Here is a 16465-nt window from a genome sequence, read left to right on the forward strand (position 1 = left end):
ACTGAAAGAAAATAATTAAAGTTGGTATTGAGCACATGATGGTGATGATGATGATCATTAGAATGATAATACTTGATTGGAAGGATGAGGATATAATAAAAAGGAAAATTAAAGAGTATGTGTCAAGTAAACATGTACAGAAAGAAGCTAAATAAATGTTGCAACAAGAACACATTTATTATTTGGAAAGTAGACACTGGTTACATAATGACAACACTGAGTTACAACATTGTTACATTGTTTCTGTGAAATTAACAGAACTGAATGGGGTCATTCCCTCTGAGGGGATGTGTGCTGGCAAAATACAATTCAGAATCGACCTCGGGGGTAGAAATCTATCTCAGTCCATGTCGCAGGGGCTGCAGGGCACAGCATCAGGTACAGGCTGGCACCTCTCCACCACGGCGTTGATCTCTCCCACCCTCACGCCATCGTAGGTCCCGGTGATGGTGGTCCAGTGGGTGTCGCCGTTCTGGTACGTCCTGCTCAGCCTCCCGGTGAAGGGGATGTCCGCGGTCATCTTCCTCCCCTCCATCCTCACAGCGCAGGAGTGGTTGGGGGGAACCAGGAGCTCCACGGAGATGGAGTGACTGATGGACTCCACCATGGTGGTGCCCTCGGAGAAGCTGACCGTCTGCTCCTTGGACATGTCCACGTTGCCCGGGCTGATGATGGGTATCTTGGCCTTCATGGTCGACACAGAGCCATTGCGGGTGGTCCTGCCGATGTCCCAGGTCTTCTCCACCGTGCTGGTTTTCTCCAGCTTCACGGTCTTCCCCACGCTGTTGCACTCCAGGTTGGTGACCCTGGCCATCTGCATGGTCTCGGGAGCGTGGTGGAACAGCTCCATCTGGTCGATGCCGTACTCCACGTGGGAGATGTGCTGGTTGTAGGCGTCGGTGTTGATGGCCAGGACCTGGTAGCTCTTGTACCAGTACTCGTCTCCCTCCCAGGGCAGGAAGAAGGCCTCGTGCATTGGCACCACCTTACCCAGGCCGTACTTGTTCTTCCCCACGTAGATTTCCACCCCAGTGCAGGTCTTGACTGAGTCTTTCGGCACGGACCCGTACTTATCCTCGATCCACTCCAGGAACTCAAAGTTGTCGACGTTGACCAGGACTTCAAACTTGGAGGAAGAATACTCCTTGTCTGCGTACGGATACAGGCAGACGTTCCCTTTACTGGGGGTGTAGAAGCCAGACTCACAGTTGACTTTGCAGATGTACTCGGTGCGTTCCGTGTAGCCGTTGTAGATGCCCACCGCTCCGTTGGGGAGGGAGCCCTCCCACTGCACCCACTTCAGGTTGGCGTTGTCCCCATACGTGATGAGGGGCGCAGGGTCTGTCTCCTTCCCCGGGAGGCCTGCCTCTCTGGCTGGACTGCCTGACTCAAAGGAGGGGACGACATCTTCAAGCAGTGGGTTTAGCCAGGCCTCTGCAGAAAGAGGGAAGGAAAGTCTTGATTTTTCAAATTCCTGGAGGTTTTTCACCATGCCTATATAGTATGTATGGCAAGCGTTTCTCACGAAGGAGAACTTTTTGGTCAAATGTATTACTGATATATACATATCACATATACCGAACTTTAATGTCTAAGTAGAATAAAAAGATTTGTAAGAAATACAGTGATTTTGATTTATTTCACATTTCACTTGACTTTAACATTTAGTTGAACATGACTGCGTTTGGTTGGTTCATGATGTTCCGGTGCCACTCACTGCTGGGCGCCTCCCTCCCTTCCTCTATCTGGGTGATGTACAGCAGGGGGTCTGTGAAGAGGGCGGGGCTGCACAGCTGCAGCACAGTCAGCACCATGGGCAGAGACAACCTCATCTGAACACATGGGAAGGAACGCACGCACTTTAGCAAACAATGCTGGGCTAGCTGGTAGTGCTGAGTTTCAAACACAATAATTAGAGATCAAGGGTGACAAAACAAGACTTTATGACTTTCAAAGAGTATATTTTTAATAGTGTGACGTGCACATAGTACACATATACAGTATATATATATATTACATACAGTATGATAGATTACAAAACCCTGCCCATTCCATATGCAGTATTTGTCAGTTGCTTTGGATAAAGACCTGTATATCCCAGTAAAGCTCAACAGGTTGTGCATGGCATAAAGGAGACAGTTAACTAACAACTTAGTAAATACATTTTTTAACATGATATAAAAGATAAATATTGATGTTGCTGGTAACCTTAACAACAGACTATAGTTCTAGTACAGGTAATGTTGTAGATGTAAAGGAGTTGTTTTACCTTGACAGGTTCCTCCTTCACTGGTTGGGGCTGACGTGCACATTCCCTTTTAAACCTCCCCTTTAAACCTCCCCCTGAAGACTAATTACCCCCCATAAATAGGTGAGAAATATGTCGACATCCATTTCTTTCCGAATTCATCCCCCTTTATGTATAAAAAATAAGCTATGACAAAAAAGGAGTTAATACATTTATCATGCAATATTTTGGTCTTTGCTTGCAGTAGTTATGGGTTTGTGCAAATACAATAAAGACATCCATACAATGGCTTTTACCACACCAACTTGATAAAAATCGTTGTGTGTATTAATTGTGTGTGTAGCATGTCCTTATCTCAACAAACGTACAAGGAATTGTGTGATTTCACACACGTTTGAATGACATTGTCCTGAATGGGGAGGCCATTACATAAGTGTATGCTTTCTAATGTTAATGTATAAATGCTGATGCTGCTCTCTCAGTTATCTTTCTTCTGTGATAAATAAAACAGTACAGAAGAACACTATGACACCATACCCTGCTCTTGTTATCAGGTGTGTCCTTATTGTTGACCCACAATCACTAGTGAATAGACGTTGTCTAGTATTAAAGGTTCAACAACAGTAAGATAACATGATAGATCAAAGATGTTCTGGACAGACACAGCAATTGATTATGAAGCCATGAGGTTCCAAGGCCGACTTGGAGCGTCCTTGAGACAGGTGAGATAGCTATTATCAGATTAGTTTAATCCTGAAAGACTTCTTTGCTGTATACTGTGCTGTATTCAGTGGGATGATTTTGGACGTTACTTTGAAAACTGCTGATCAACAATTTCAAATATGAAATCAAATATATACATAAAAGTAAGAAAGTAAGTAAATAAGAAAGGACCAGGATGGGTGAAATGGGATCTGATCGGTGAGATTTAACAGGTGGTTAAAACATCAGCTTCTGTCAGGGACAGGGCTTGGCAGCGGTCGATGACTGTTCGGATATCTCCGATCTGCACGCCGTTGTACTTGCCGGAGATGGAAGTCCACTGGGTCTCTCCATCCCTGTAGGTGCGGCTGAGGCGGGCCGTGTAGGGGATGACGGTGGTCATCTTGCGGCCCTCCATGCGGACCGTGCAGGAGTGGTTGGGGGGGACATTCACCTCCACGGACACCGAGTGGCTATCGTCCTCCGCGTGGGTGCCGCCCTTGGAAAAATGGCCGGTCAACTCAAAGCTGAGTTCCACCCCGCCTTCGGCCAAAAAGGGGATGCCGGTCTTGATGGTCGTCTTGGAGCCCACCGTCGCTGACAAGCCCCAGTTCCAGGTGTGCTCCTTTGTTGTGGTCCTGGAGATGGTCACCGTCTTGCTCACAGTCTGGCACTCGTTGTTGGTCACCGTGGACTCTCGCAGGGTCTCAGGCGGGTAGTGGACCATCTTCGCCTTGTCGGTGGCATACTCCACGTGGGAGATGTGCTGGGTGTAGGTATCTATCGTAATGATCAAGACCTGGCGGCTCCTATACCAGTACCTGTACTCCTCTCCCTCCCAGGGCAGGTAGAAGTAGGCCTTGTGAATTGGCTCCAGCTTACCTAGCCCGTACTCGTTCTTGCCCACATAGACGGTCCGGTCCTGCTGTGTGCAGGTCCTGACAGCATTCGTGGGCATGGAGCCATCAGAGTCCTCCTTCCACTCCAGGAACTCAAAGTTATCTTTGTTGACCAGTAGTTCAAACTCAGTGGCTTTGTGCTCTATCCTGTCTAAGGGGTAGTAGCAGTAGGTGCCTTTACTGGGAGAGTAAAACCCGGACTCGCAGGAGAATTTGCAAACGTAGTCGATGCGATCAACGTAGTCGTTGTACACGGACACAGCTCCATTGGGGAGCGAGCCGTTCCATTTCAGCCACTGTAGCTTGACTGTGTCCCCGAATAAGAAGGAGGACGTCTCGACCTGTTGGTTGTCAAGGTCGGTAGGTGTCAGAGGGTCTTGGACAGGACCCTGGCTGGGAGTAGGGGGGACCGTGCCTTCCAGCTGTGGGTTCAACAAGGCCACTGCAGACAGGGGTGAAATGGCAGAGTACTGAGATGCAAGGCATTGCTGTGTTTACCATACATATGACATACATTTTTTTATTACAAAACGCCATTTATTTCTCCATGCAACATTTTGCCGTGACAACCATGATCTTGTAATACTGCTTGTTGGCTCTGTAACCACGGCTAAGGAGCGTTACCTTTCCTCTTCGGTGAGTTCCTCCTGACATTGTCTTTCAGGCTGGCTGGAAAGTCTGCAGCCTGGACAGTGAGCAGACCCAGCAGGGCCACCGAGAGAACCACCCAGACAGACCTCATCTGGAGGGAGCACGGACCACGAGAGAGACAAAGTAATGTAGGAAATAACATGTCCATTAAGTTTATATTCATTTACTGTAATAGATGTTTTTATCCAAAGCGAGGTAAGAATAAGCATGGAGACAGTAAAGCAGAAGATAAAGGATCAGAGATGCACAGCTCTAACAGTATTTGGACTGTTAGATTGTACATTGCATAACTGTGCCACTTTCACTTTCATTTGTTGTAGAAGTAAAAATACTTCAAATAAAACTATGTATATAACTATAACTATCTCAAGGTTACAGACCGTGCTTCAGGTTGATGCAAGACTTCATAACTTTTTAAGTGTAGGCTATCTCTTTCCCATTGCTATGTCATTTCACTTACCATGTACTTTTGAGGGTCCTGTTTTCGATATGACTGCAGCCACTCCCTCGAACACCAAAATCAAAGAACACCGATTTAAAACTTTACCCTTCGTTGCACAGAGCAAAGGCACGGTCAGGGGTCATTTACTGATTTTATAGGGTATTTCACACTGTTTCCTTAAGGTCTCCGAATAGGGTTGGTTAGGCTGACAAGAAAGGGATGAACTGGGTTTAAGCAGAGGAAGGAAACACAGGGAGGGATCTTGGACAGATTTAGAAACCATGGGCCTGATCCCCCCCCCCCCCTCACCGCAAAAAAAACAAACATTTCTCTCGGCAAAACAATGTCTTTTTTTTGTCATTCCAAGGATGCGTCTTAGACAGTGGTTTATGAAGGTTTGTAGTTTGTTTGTGGTATTAGTGGTGGTTCTCCAGGTTTTGGAGCCATAGGGCAGCACGGTTTTAACGTTGGAGTTGAAGATTTGGAGCTTCGTCTTGAGGGAGCTGTTTTTACTTTTCCAAATGTTGTTTAAGATGTTAAATGCTGTTCTTGCTTTCCCAATTCTTGTCTTCACGTCCTCCTCTGTCCCACCATCAACAGCTATCACACTTCCCACTCTATTTTTGACCTTTGACTAAAAAGTCTTCCTGAAAGAAGAACCCTATACAATTCAACAAACGTACAAGGAATTGTATGATTTCATAAACGTTATAATGACATTGCCCTAAATAGGTAAGCCATGACATAAGTGTTCGCTTTCTAATGTTAATGCATGAATGCTGATGCTGCTCTCTCAGTTATCTTCCTTTTGTGACAGGAAAGTGTAAAGAAGAACACTGCAGCACCATACCCTGCTCTTGTTATCAGGAGTGTGTCCTCATTGTTTTCACAATCACTAGTCTAGTGAATAGGCGTTGGCTAGTATTAATAAAGATCTAAAATCCATACTCTGCCTGCATTTTAGGCCTATTGTGTCAGTGTGTTATAATGTATTTACACTTGACTGGGTTCCAATAGGTCGTGTGAGATGATTAGGCCTATGTAGTACTGCATGGCCAAGTCCAGATGACAAACAATATAAAGGGATTATTTCTATATTATGTGTAGTGAGCTGATTACTGTAGTTATTGAGCATTTTGGTTTAAATTTCAGTTCATGCATGCACTTCTAAGAAGCAATATAATTTTTCTGAATGACTTATTTTCTTGAATGTAAACTGTAGTGTACATTTCCAGTGCTGTACAGCATTCATGTGTTCAGAGTATGTGGTTTATTGTTTTGGAGCTTTGAAAAAAAGACTAGCGAATACATCTGTACTCTGAATAAATGTATTTCAATTACACACCAATATCTTTTAGTTGACTTCCATTGGTTAAACTTTGCAAACTTTGCTGTCTTTATTACACATGAGGAATTCTAGGATTCAGCCTAAGGATGCAGCACATGAAAAGGGATCTGACAGATCCAGATTTTACAGGTTGTTAAAACATCCGAGTCTCTCAGGGGCAGGGCTTGGCATCTGCCACCGGCTGGCAGCGGTCGATGACCGCTCGGACCTCTCCGATCTGCACGCCGTCGTACTTGCCGGAGATGGACGTCCACTGGGTCTCTCCGTTCCTGTAGGTGCGGCTGAGGCGGGCCGTGTAGGGGATGTCGGCGGTCATCTTGCGGCCCTCCATGCGGACCGTGCAGGAGTGGTTGGGGGGGACCTTCAGCTCCACGGACACCGAGTGGCTCAGGGCCTCCACGATGGTGGTGCCCTTGGAGAACTGGAGGGTCTTCTCCCCACTGAGCTCCACGCCTCCGGTGCCGATGAAGGGGATCTTGGCCGTGATGCTCGCGGAGATGCCCAGCATGGTGGAGCGGCCGATGTTCCAGGTGGTCTCCACCTCCGTGGTCTTGGAGATGGTCACCGTCTTGACCACGGTCTGGCACTCGTTGTTGGTCACCCCGGACATGCGCATGGTCTCAGGCGGGTAGTGGAACATCTCCACCTCGTCGATGGCGTACACCACGTGGGAGATGTGCTGGGTGTAGGCGTCTTTGTTGAGGGCCAGGACCTGGTATTTCTTGTACCAGTACTCGTCTCCCTCCCAGGGCAGGAAGAAAGCCTCAAACTGAGGAACCACCTTACCCAGGCCGTACTTGTTCTTGCCCACGTAGATGCTCACCCCGGGGCAGGTCCTGACAGAATATTTGGGCACAGAGCCGTAAGAGTCCTCCTTCCACTCCAGGAACTCAAAGTTGTCTTCGTTGACCAGCAGTTCAAACTCAGGGGCATTGTACTCACTATTGCCGTAGGGGTACAGGCAGTAGGGGCCTTTGCTGGGGGTGTAAAACCCAGACTCACAGTTAAATTTGCAAACGTAGTCGGTGCGTCCGACGTAGCCGTTGTACACTGCCACAGCTCCGTTGGGGAGCGAGCCGTTCCATTTCAGCCACTGCAGGTTGACGTTGTCCCCGAACGAGAAGGAGGACGTCTCGGACTTTTGGTTTTCAAAGTCGGTAGGTGTCAGAGGGCCTTGGACAGGACCCTGGCTGGGAGGAGGAGGGACCCTGCCTTCCAGCTGTGGGTTCAACATGGGCACTGCAGACAGGGGTGAAATGACAGAGTACTTGTGAGATGTCAGACACTGCTGTGGTCACCAGTAGAAAAGCAATTCACAATACGGAGATGGGTCGATTTCTGTTTTTTAAATGCTGTGAAAAACTTGCACTTCCGTGTTGCAATTCCTGATTCCTTTCACTGACTGCAACACAATTACACTTAAAGACTCAGCTGAAAGGCTAATGAAAACCACCCTGCTCTCACTCACACCTAAATGTAATCCTTTTTTGTAATTCATCCTTGTTTGACAACAAATCATTCATCTTCATCCAACATTTGCAATGATGACCGTAATCTTGTAATACTGCTTGTAGGCTCTGTAACCACGGCTAAGGAGCGTTACCTCTCCTCTTCAGTGAGTTCCTCTTGACGATGTCTTTCAGGCTGGCTGGAGGGGCTGCAGCCTGGACAGCGAGCAGACCCAGCAGGGCCACCGAGAGAACCACCCAGACAGACCTCATCTGGAGGGAGCACGGACCACGAGAGAGAGTAATGCAGGAAATAACATGTCCATTAAGTTTGCATTCATTTAAACACTTTTTTGTCCAAAGCGAGGTAGGAATTTTCATGGAGACAGTACAGGGGAAGATCAAGCATCAAAGGTGCACAGCTCTAACAGCATTTTGGTTGGAACAGTACACTACGTAACTGTACTGCTTTCATTTGTGGTATAGATAATAATGCACACACTTTTAATGGACACAAATACTTTCATTTATTTCTAACCTGAATCTTGTATGTTGTCCCTTTTCAATCCCCAAGCATTACGTTGTGCAACATGAGGACAGTGAGGAGATTTGCTTCGAGCTAGCAGGTGTAAACAAATCAAGGAGCTAATGCACTCACCTTTCCAGTCTTCTCCCCTAGTGAGTCATGTGCCGGTCTCTCTGCAGGTTTATATAGCTGAGTTAGGAGAGGTCGTAAAGCAGTCTGCGCACTCTCACGCTCTGGGCTCTGAAACCAAGGGGAGGCATACTTTGTGTGACCGTTGACTGTGACTGAATGTGTTTGTGTATGTGCCTGTGTATGTGAGTGCTTTGAGTGTCTGTTGGTTATGTATGTGTGTGTATACGTTTGTGTGCATGTGCATGTGTGTTTGTGTGTGCTTTTATGTCTGCATTTGTGTCACATGTTTTGTCTGATTGTTAACTTGTTAACTGTCAACTCATTCAGGCTCTATCTAATGCCACACACATTACATCTCTCTTCCATGTCAGTCAAAACAAACTGCAGGTGAGGCTTGAGGAATGAAAGCTCTTGAAGCATCATGGATTAGAACAACACAGTCGAACTACAGGCCAAGGTCAGGTTCAAGTCAAGTTTGAGGTTTATTGTGGCCAAGTCTGCCGGCAAAACAGCAGCATTGGTGTCTCTACCAACACAGTGAACAGTACGTGAAACAGATTCCCTTTCTTTGATCTTTGGTGTTGTGAGAGAAGCTGGGACTATACGATCCTCAGACATCACCCTCATCGTCAACCTGCCGACGATAACGGAAGGCCAGATAAACAAAGGTAAAGCCAAGATAACAAAGGTGGAAAAGATAAAGTATGGGGTAACTAACGAGATAAAGGATTGAATAAAACAACAGAGAGAGTGGTTTTGAGAAGTCAGGGTCACTGTACAGGGTTAGCTCTTCTGACTATCTGTCACTATTGCACTTTCTTCATGACACAGGTCTTTTATGGAAAGATTATTTGCTGCTTGCAAAAACTAAATAACTAAATGACCCCTGATGTTTGGCTCTGGTGTCGTTGATTCATACAAGCAGCAGGGGGCAGCATTTGCTCAACCGTGGAAAAGTTTGAAAAGACTTGAGGATTTGCTCAACCTTTTAAGAGACTTTGATTCTAGTTCACTGTAACTGGGTTAGAGTTAAGGGTTGGGGGTCTCAGAGAAAACTATATGTTTAACAATCGTTCCAACTGTTTTTAGTCACACTGTTCTAACACAGTTCTAAGATCGACTGTTTTGCATTTCAATATCTTTTCTATCTTTAGATTTCAGAGCTGCAGGAAACACACCTTCAAGAAAGACAACACAATTCCATAAGTCCACAGGTTTGACAGATTTTTGGGATGAGCAGTGAGCCATTGGTTAGCTTAGCAGTATGGCCCATCAGCCTGCACCGTGACTGCACTTACCAGTGGATGAATAAAAGATGGCCCCTGCTTACTGTTTCCCATCTCTCTCTCCCTCTCTCTCCCCCTCTCTCCATCTCTCTGTCTCTGTCTCTCTCTGTCTCTCTATCTCGCCCTCTCCCTCCTTGCTCCAATAACTCTCCTTCATGTGGAATAATGGCCAAGGTGAGCTCTGTATCACTCTGAGGCCTGTCCCTTCATCGATTGCATCACTGGCTACGGTGTAGCTGTAGGGGCCGCTGGCGGAGCAATGCAGGGCATCCTGGGAACAGCAAGCACACAACGTTATCCATTCTGCTCCCATCTCTGCCTCGGAGGAAGTTAGATTAAAACGTTCTCTATGGGTTCAACTGTGGCTGTTATAGTCTGTTGAAACACCACACCTTGATGCTTTAGGGACGATGAACATCTCCAAACCAAACCATGAACTCTCTAACTCACGTGTGCGTGTGTTTTCTATGCGTGCGTGTGCTTTTTGACGTGGTGAAATCCGTCTCGGAGTCTTGGGGATCCGGAGAAGTTAACAATGCAAAGCAAAATGTTCCTTCAGTACCCTCGCACAAACACACACACACACATCGGCATCCGTGCATCCCAACACACACAACTACCCACAATGCTGCACTTCCCCAGAGAAATCGACGAGGCGACAATGTGTTCAGTGGGATGCTCATAGAATCCTTGCATTGTACCCAATCTGAAAGCTGCGACATGGCTGTGGATCTCACGGTGGCGGTGCCATGGTCCTGACAGGGCGCACACAGGAAGCTGCCCTCACTGTCACCGGGAAGCCTGGCTCTCCCTTGTTCCTCATGAAATATACATGGGCTTTGTCTTTCACAACATTAGCATTTCAAGAATTTAACTGTACCTGACAGCCTCCAGATTTGCGTGCGTGGGTGTCTATGTTTCCCCGTTTCTGTGCCCATTTCCAGAGTCCAGACCCTACTTTTGTAGTCTCATCGTGTCAGGAAAGCAAAACACCTCCGGAATGTTCTGCGGTCCACCTGTCTTAATGACAGCTACCACCCATCCCCGCTCTCCTCACCCCCCTCTCGTCCCCCCTGTCGGCCCAGTCCTGCCGGTTCAGCCGTGTGACGAGGCCTGACCTGCCCTCCCCCCAAGGCCAGCTCAGCCCACACCTCTCTAACTCGCCTATTTCTCTTGACGTATTTGTCTGTTCACAACACATTGGAGTCCTTCAGAGAGCACGCTAATGCCATGGCTGCATATTCATAGTGTTTTGGGCATCAGGACAGTAAGGCTGGCAGGTGACGTCAGAGGGTCAGTAAAATGTGGATAGCTGGAAGGCATTGTGTGGATGACAGGCCTATTCGTGCATCCCTTTTGGATAACAGTGCCTGCTAAAAGACTCAAATGTGAACGTGAAATTGCCGTGATGTAACCCGGTGACTAAGATCAGGGAAACGCGGTCATCGTCGGGCGATGATGTCAAACATGAAGAAAAAAAAAAGCTCATCGGCCACGTCAAAGTCCCTCAAACGTCGACGCGAAGGGAACAAAGACCCGGGTCACGGGCCGGAGCGTGGAAGCTGGAACGTGGCGAGGGCTCGGAAGGTCCAGGTGCTCTTAAGCCTCCGGATCCTTTTATAGCCCTGCAGCTTCTCCTCTCCTGAGATCCTTTCCCACGCGCTCCGGTGGCTCCGGGTCGGGGATTCTTTGAAAAAGCCTTCTCTAAGAGAGGGGTCACGGCAGCAGAGTTGAGGAGTAAACCACAAGATAGAGCTCCGTTCATCCATTATTTATCTCCTGCTGGTTCCTAGTTGTGTGTCTGGGAGTGGAGTTGAGGTTTTTGTAATCAGCTGGGAGAGGGGAAGATTGACTTGGCTCCTGCAGTTGCTCTGCGACAGACGGTCTCATGGACTGTGCATTAAGGGACATGCTGGATAAGCGCCTAGCCGTGGTGAATTATTCCTATAAAACATACATTTGCTATTTCTGCTTGAACACATATATGTTACATTTAGCGACTTCAGTTCAACACCGCTGAGCATAATAAATGAACTACCACACCAGTGGGATGGTAGCATCTTGTAATGTATGTAGCCTTCCAGGGGTTCTGGAGTTGCGTTCAGACAGAGCATGCTAAGGTGTGTTTACTCTAATGTATTGGTGTTGTAAACCATGGTGAGTGCTCCTGAAGATACAGTTTGGAGACATCACATCACGGTAGAAGCTCCATTACGGGCAGCAAAACAAAGAGCCCTTGAGAACTCTTCTTTCAATCCTCGATACTTTAAGCTCTCTCTTCCTAACCTCCTCCCAACCTCACCCCCTCTCCTCTTCACCTCCTCCCCCCCTCCGCCCCTCTCCTCCTCCTCTGCCGCCCCCCCCCCCTTCACTCCATCTCTCCCCCCTCTTCTTCCCCCCCAACCCCCCACCCACCCCTCAAGACAGGCAGACGACAGATTCTTCCTTTGTTTTGTCTAGGGTGCAGGCTGTTTTTGCAGCGTTCCAGATCCGAGGGACTTTTGACTGAATCCAGACTCTGACCCCTCATACTCAGACCCAACGATGACGCATGGAGGCGGGGGGGTATGTGGTAGCCTCCCATGCATGCTGACATCACAGACAGTAACATGAAGCTAACTCTATATATTTTATAAACATTGGGGTTTGGGGTTTGGGGGTGGCTGAGAGGCATGTTAGAGGGCAGACAGTACAGCTAATGCACTGGATCCCTCTGACAAAACATTTCCTCAGCCGAAACGCTTTCTGTGGAATTAAACTAAACCATATAATACCAAGGCCTTCACACTGAAGTTGCTGTCTGGCCAGAAGTCTGACCTTTAATGCGCTACCTGTGTCTTCCTGGGCTTAATGAAAAGATAACAACAGTCTTTGAGAGTATCCAACAGGTTAGAGAAACGTCTTAAGTAGCGGCTAAAGAGTGTTTAACGGCGGTGAATTCACCGCCGTTAAACACACGTGGTACCCATCTGCAGCACCGAAGCGTAGTCACAATATTCAATACTGAAAAAAGGTATCAAATCAAATCTGGATTGGCCACACCAAAAACAGGTTGAGTCAGAAGCTACAACCGTGTCCGCTCCCCGGAGTCAGTGCTCTCCAAACCTGGAGGCCCTTCTGGATGATGATTATCTGGGCTTCTGTCTGGCTAGACGTGTGACAGGCTCTGGGGACAAATCCCCAACTGTCCCCTTTGTGTTCCAGCTTGGCTGTCATACGGTTTCAGTTCACTAAGAGGCAGCTGTCCCACGGCGAGTTCGTCAACTGGAGGACATTAACTGAGAAGCTGAAGACCCCAAGTGAGAGGAGTCATGTGGTCTTTCTGACATGACATGACATGACATGTGACTGTGATGAGCTGCCAGGGAACATGATCACTGTGTTCAATAAAAACAACTCCTCGCTCTGTCAGATGAGAAACATCCCAACACTGTCCTTTTTAATTGTATTCCCGATATCGGAATTCAAATCCAACATTCGATCGACATTTCCCAACAAGCGTTGCGTTTGAGACCAGGGACCCTTTCTAAATTTGTACTTTCTGGTAGATTCTCTGTCCATCTAAGGCCCAGCCAAGCCTGCCAGTCTCCCAGACTGAAGCAGGACCAAGGAGATGGGATCCCCGCTCAGCTCTTCTGAGTGAGCCGATGGCCAGTACTCTGATGGACCTTTTATAGCCCCCCTGGTGTCCATCTCCTACTCCCACACACACACACACACACACACAAACGCGCTTTGACAAACACACACAGACACTGCACCGCCGCAAATCAATACCTACTGCCAGAGGCTTGTGCCGTGTTTAATCAAGCAATATCGAGCTCCTGTTTTTCTACAGCTATCTCTTATGATGGATTATGCATAAATGGTTATTACTATAATTATGGGACTGAGCTTCCAGTTCCAGAGTGGAGGCATGCAGCGCTCCAGGCTGATGCATTTGCACTGGACAACAACTTCTGACTGTTAAAGTCTCTGTAAAGTCAAAAAACATACATTCAAAACATGCATTTTGCTCATTTGGTTGTCATCCAAAATTCCTGTATGTACCAAAAAGATGTTGTTTTTTTCCCCTATGGTTTTTCCTCGGATGTGAACCGACTGTACAACATGTTTAAACATGCACACGTACGATAAAGTAACAATGACAACAGCGAGAATCGCTTGGAAACCCTCGAAACCAGGTCTGTCTGAATATGTCTGTATGTTTGGGTTTGTGGAGACACCTCCGCTTTGGGCAAGGGGGATTTGTCCTAATTAAAGATACAGTGAGCACAGCAGCAGCCGATGGGTATCACTGTGCACCTGTCTCATTAAGGATTCAGACGCTGGTTCATGCCTTCGTGTCTCTCCTCTCCGCTGTGCTCTGTTGAGCCTGTGATGCAGAAGGCTGAGTTCTGAGTTGGCATGGTCTCACAAGTACAGGGGCGGCCATTTTCATAGACAGCAGAGGACCCCAACAGGAGGCAAACATTCACAATAAGCTATCGTTTTTCATTCGAAATTCTGAATGGTACATGGCTGACACTAGGACTCTGTTTTTCAGTGCATCCCAACACCCGTACTACCATACTATTTACTATGGTAGATAATACGTACACACATACTATATAGTATGGAAAGATGGGTATTGAGACGCACCATTTGCCATGATGAACTGTTGAAGCCATGAAAACCATCAACCCAGAAAGAGAGTTAGAGGAGGGATGCTGACTTGGAAAGGAGAAGGCAAGAGTGATGAGTGGCGGAGATGTAAGTGAAGTGCAGTGGGTGTAGCACAGTGCTGAAGCTCAGCGGTTACAGCACTTGACTGCAGACAAAGAGGGGGGGGTTCGCCTCTCTTGCATTATTACAGTATTATTCTAAAAGGAGGTGGACGTAAAAGGGAGCCGAGACTTCAGTTGGTTTGAATTTTCTTTCCTGTTCACCGAACACATCGTATTCAAAGTTGGATATGACAGTTGCAAACAGCCGCGCTTCCCAACCTCATGACTCCTGACATGATCCTGACCACGTTGGGATGCGGCACCCTCACCACAAACCACACGGTGTGCAACAGGAGCTGTGAGCACCACACGACCGTAGAAGAACCGGGCAGAAACAGCCGTGTGGTTGCCACTGTGAGGAGGCTCCCGTCTTTCACATCCCCAACCCGTCGATCGTCCAGCCGGGTCACTGGGGGGGAATCGAACGAGGGATAGTGAAAGCAGGATGGAGCGCACACCAGGACAGGGGGGAAAGAGGGAGAGAGAACCCAAGCCTTTCTCTCCATCGCCACTTATAAATATTACAAGACAATGTCTCCACCACACAGTGGAATCTCAGCCTCCTTCCGTGCATGAATGATTCATGCAATAAAATCTCTTTCTTTCTTGCTTCCTTCAAACTGTCTTTTCTTGGCGGCGCTCAAAGTGGCCGCAGTGTGGAGGGAGGCTTCGGTGCCAAGCGACAGGGTGGAGTGCTTGAAAGGAGGGAGCAGTGTGAAGGGGTGTAGAGTGTGTGTGTGTGTGAGAGAGAGAGAGAGAGAGAGAGAGATAGAGAGAGGGAGTGTGTGTGTGAGAGAGAGAGAGAGAGAGAGAGAGAGAGAGAGAGAGAAAGAGAGAGAAGGAGGGAGGGAGGGAGTGTGAGAGAGAGAGAGAGAGAGAGAGAGAGAGAGAGAGAGAGAGACAGAGAGAGAGAGAGAGAGAGAGAGAGAGAGAGAGAGAGAGACAGAGAGAGAGAGAGAGAGAGAGAGAGAGAGAGAGAGAAAGAAAGAGAGAGAGAGAGTGTGTGTGTTGGGTGGTGGAAGGGTGATGGTCGGTAGGGAGCAGAGGAAAACTGAAAGAGGTAACATTTTGAGAGCATGATGGTGTGCGTACATGATGTAAAAGAATGAAAGAAATGGAGTAAACAGATTAGTGTTGAGAATGCAATAATATGGTATAGATATATATGTAACGCTGATATAATGAGTTGAAAGGCCTGTCATACATTGTTATAGTCCTCATTTTATTTTACCATACCTTAAAAGTTGGTCAATGTCAAATGTCAATTTAGTTCCTTTGTTATCAAGAACAGTACATAATATTAAATTGAACTGATATAGAATTTCACCGGTATAGGCCTAACAGCTAACCATGACAAAAGCTCCATACTCATTCGATCATAAAAGTCAGCTGTGTCCTCAAGAGCGTCAAGGTTGAAACAACACGCGGCAGTTTTGACGCATGACTACATTTCTTCAGTTCAGCTCTGGGAATTGTTGCGCGTGTGGAGGTCCACTGTCCCTTTTAGTTGAATGACAAGTAGTTCGTTGGGTGAACCAATAAAAACGACATAAGGTAAAAGTTCTATAACATTTTGGGAGAACGGTTAATTTAGTTTTTTTAATTTTTAAACACTGCAGCAAAGCTTGAGATAAGGAAGGGGAAAGGGAAATGTTGTCCGACGTTTTGGATTTGATTGTTTGATAATCTATTAATTAATTTAACAACTGTTGCAAGCAAGGGAATTGCACGTGAAGGACCAATCCTGGGAGATGTAGTGTAAATGAACACCTTGGCCGTCTACCAACTCATCGCGGGGGTCGTCCTTGGTCATTTGGTTACACAGCTGTTGTTTTTACTTTTTTCGAAATGCTGCGGGATCTAAGATCATCGTGGAGAATCTAGGTGGAATTTTGACTCACATGTCTCGAATTTCTTTTGTCAACAAATTTAACAAATCGATTGGTTTTGTTAAAAGATGAATACAGTGTTTATCACTAGGCTTCCCTAGTTGAGTTTGGTTACCTTTCTCTCTGTT

General features: G+C 47.0%; 3 protein-coding genes across 3 annotated transcripts; all 3 read right to left on the reverse strand.

The window, feature by feature from the left end:
* Window positions 1–193: 193 nt before the first annotated feature.
* Window positions 194–2350, reverse strand: LOC124464104 (natterin-3-like). Its single transcript, XM_047016010.1, has 3 exons — window positions 2270–2350; window positions 1718–1832; window positions 194–1434 (listed from the first exon to the last, which is right to left on the reverse strand). Exons 2-3 carry the CDS (start codon window positions 1830–1832, stop codon window positions 341–343), a joined length of 1209 nt encoding a protein of 402 aa, XP_046871966.1. The 5' UTR covers window positions 2270–2350; the 3' UTR covers window positions 194–340.
* A 790-nt stretch (window positions 2351–3140) lies between these two features.
* On the reverse strand, window positions 3141–5177 carry LOC124464103 (natterin-3-like). The gene is made up of 3 exons (XM_047016009.1): window positions 4961–5177; window positions 4474–4591; window positions 3141–4291 (listed from the first exon to the last, which is right to left on the reverse strand). The coding sequence occupies exons 1-3, from the start codon at window positions 4961–4963 to the stop codon at window positions 3177–3179; spliced, it is 1236 nt and encodes a 411-aa protein (XP_046871965.1). The 5' UTR covers window positions 4964–5177; the 3' UTR covers window positions 3141–3176.
* A 1145-nt stretch (window positions 5178–6322) lies between these two features.
* Window positions 6323–8417, reverse strand: LOC124464057 (natterin-3-like). Its single transcript, XM_047015945.1, has 3 exons — window positions 8397–8417; window positions 7894–8011; window positions 6323–7529 (listed from the first exon to the last, which is right to left on the reverse strand). Exons 2-3 carry the CDS (start codon window positions 8009–8011, stop codon window positions 6442–6444), a joined length of 1206 nt encoding a protein of 401 aa, XP_046871901.1. The 5' UTR covers window positions 8397–8417; the 3' UTR covers window positions 6323–6441.
* Between the last annotated feature and the right edge of the window lie 8048 nt (window positions 8418–16465).

This window comes from Hypomesus transpacificus, unplaced genomic scaffold, assembly GCF_021917145.1.
Source record: "Hypomesus transpacificus isolate Combined female unplaced genomic scaffold, fHypTra1 scaffold_31, whole genome shotgun sequence".
In the NCBI taxonomy this organism is placed as follows: domain Eukaryota; kingdom Metazoa; phylum Chordata; class Actinopteri; order Osmeriformes; family Osmeridae; genus Hypomesus; species Hypomesus transpacificus.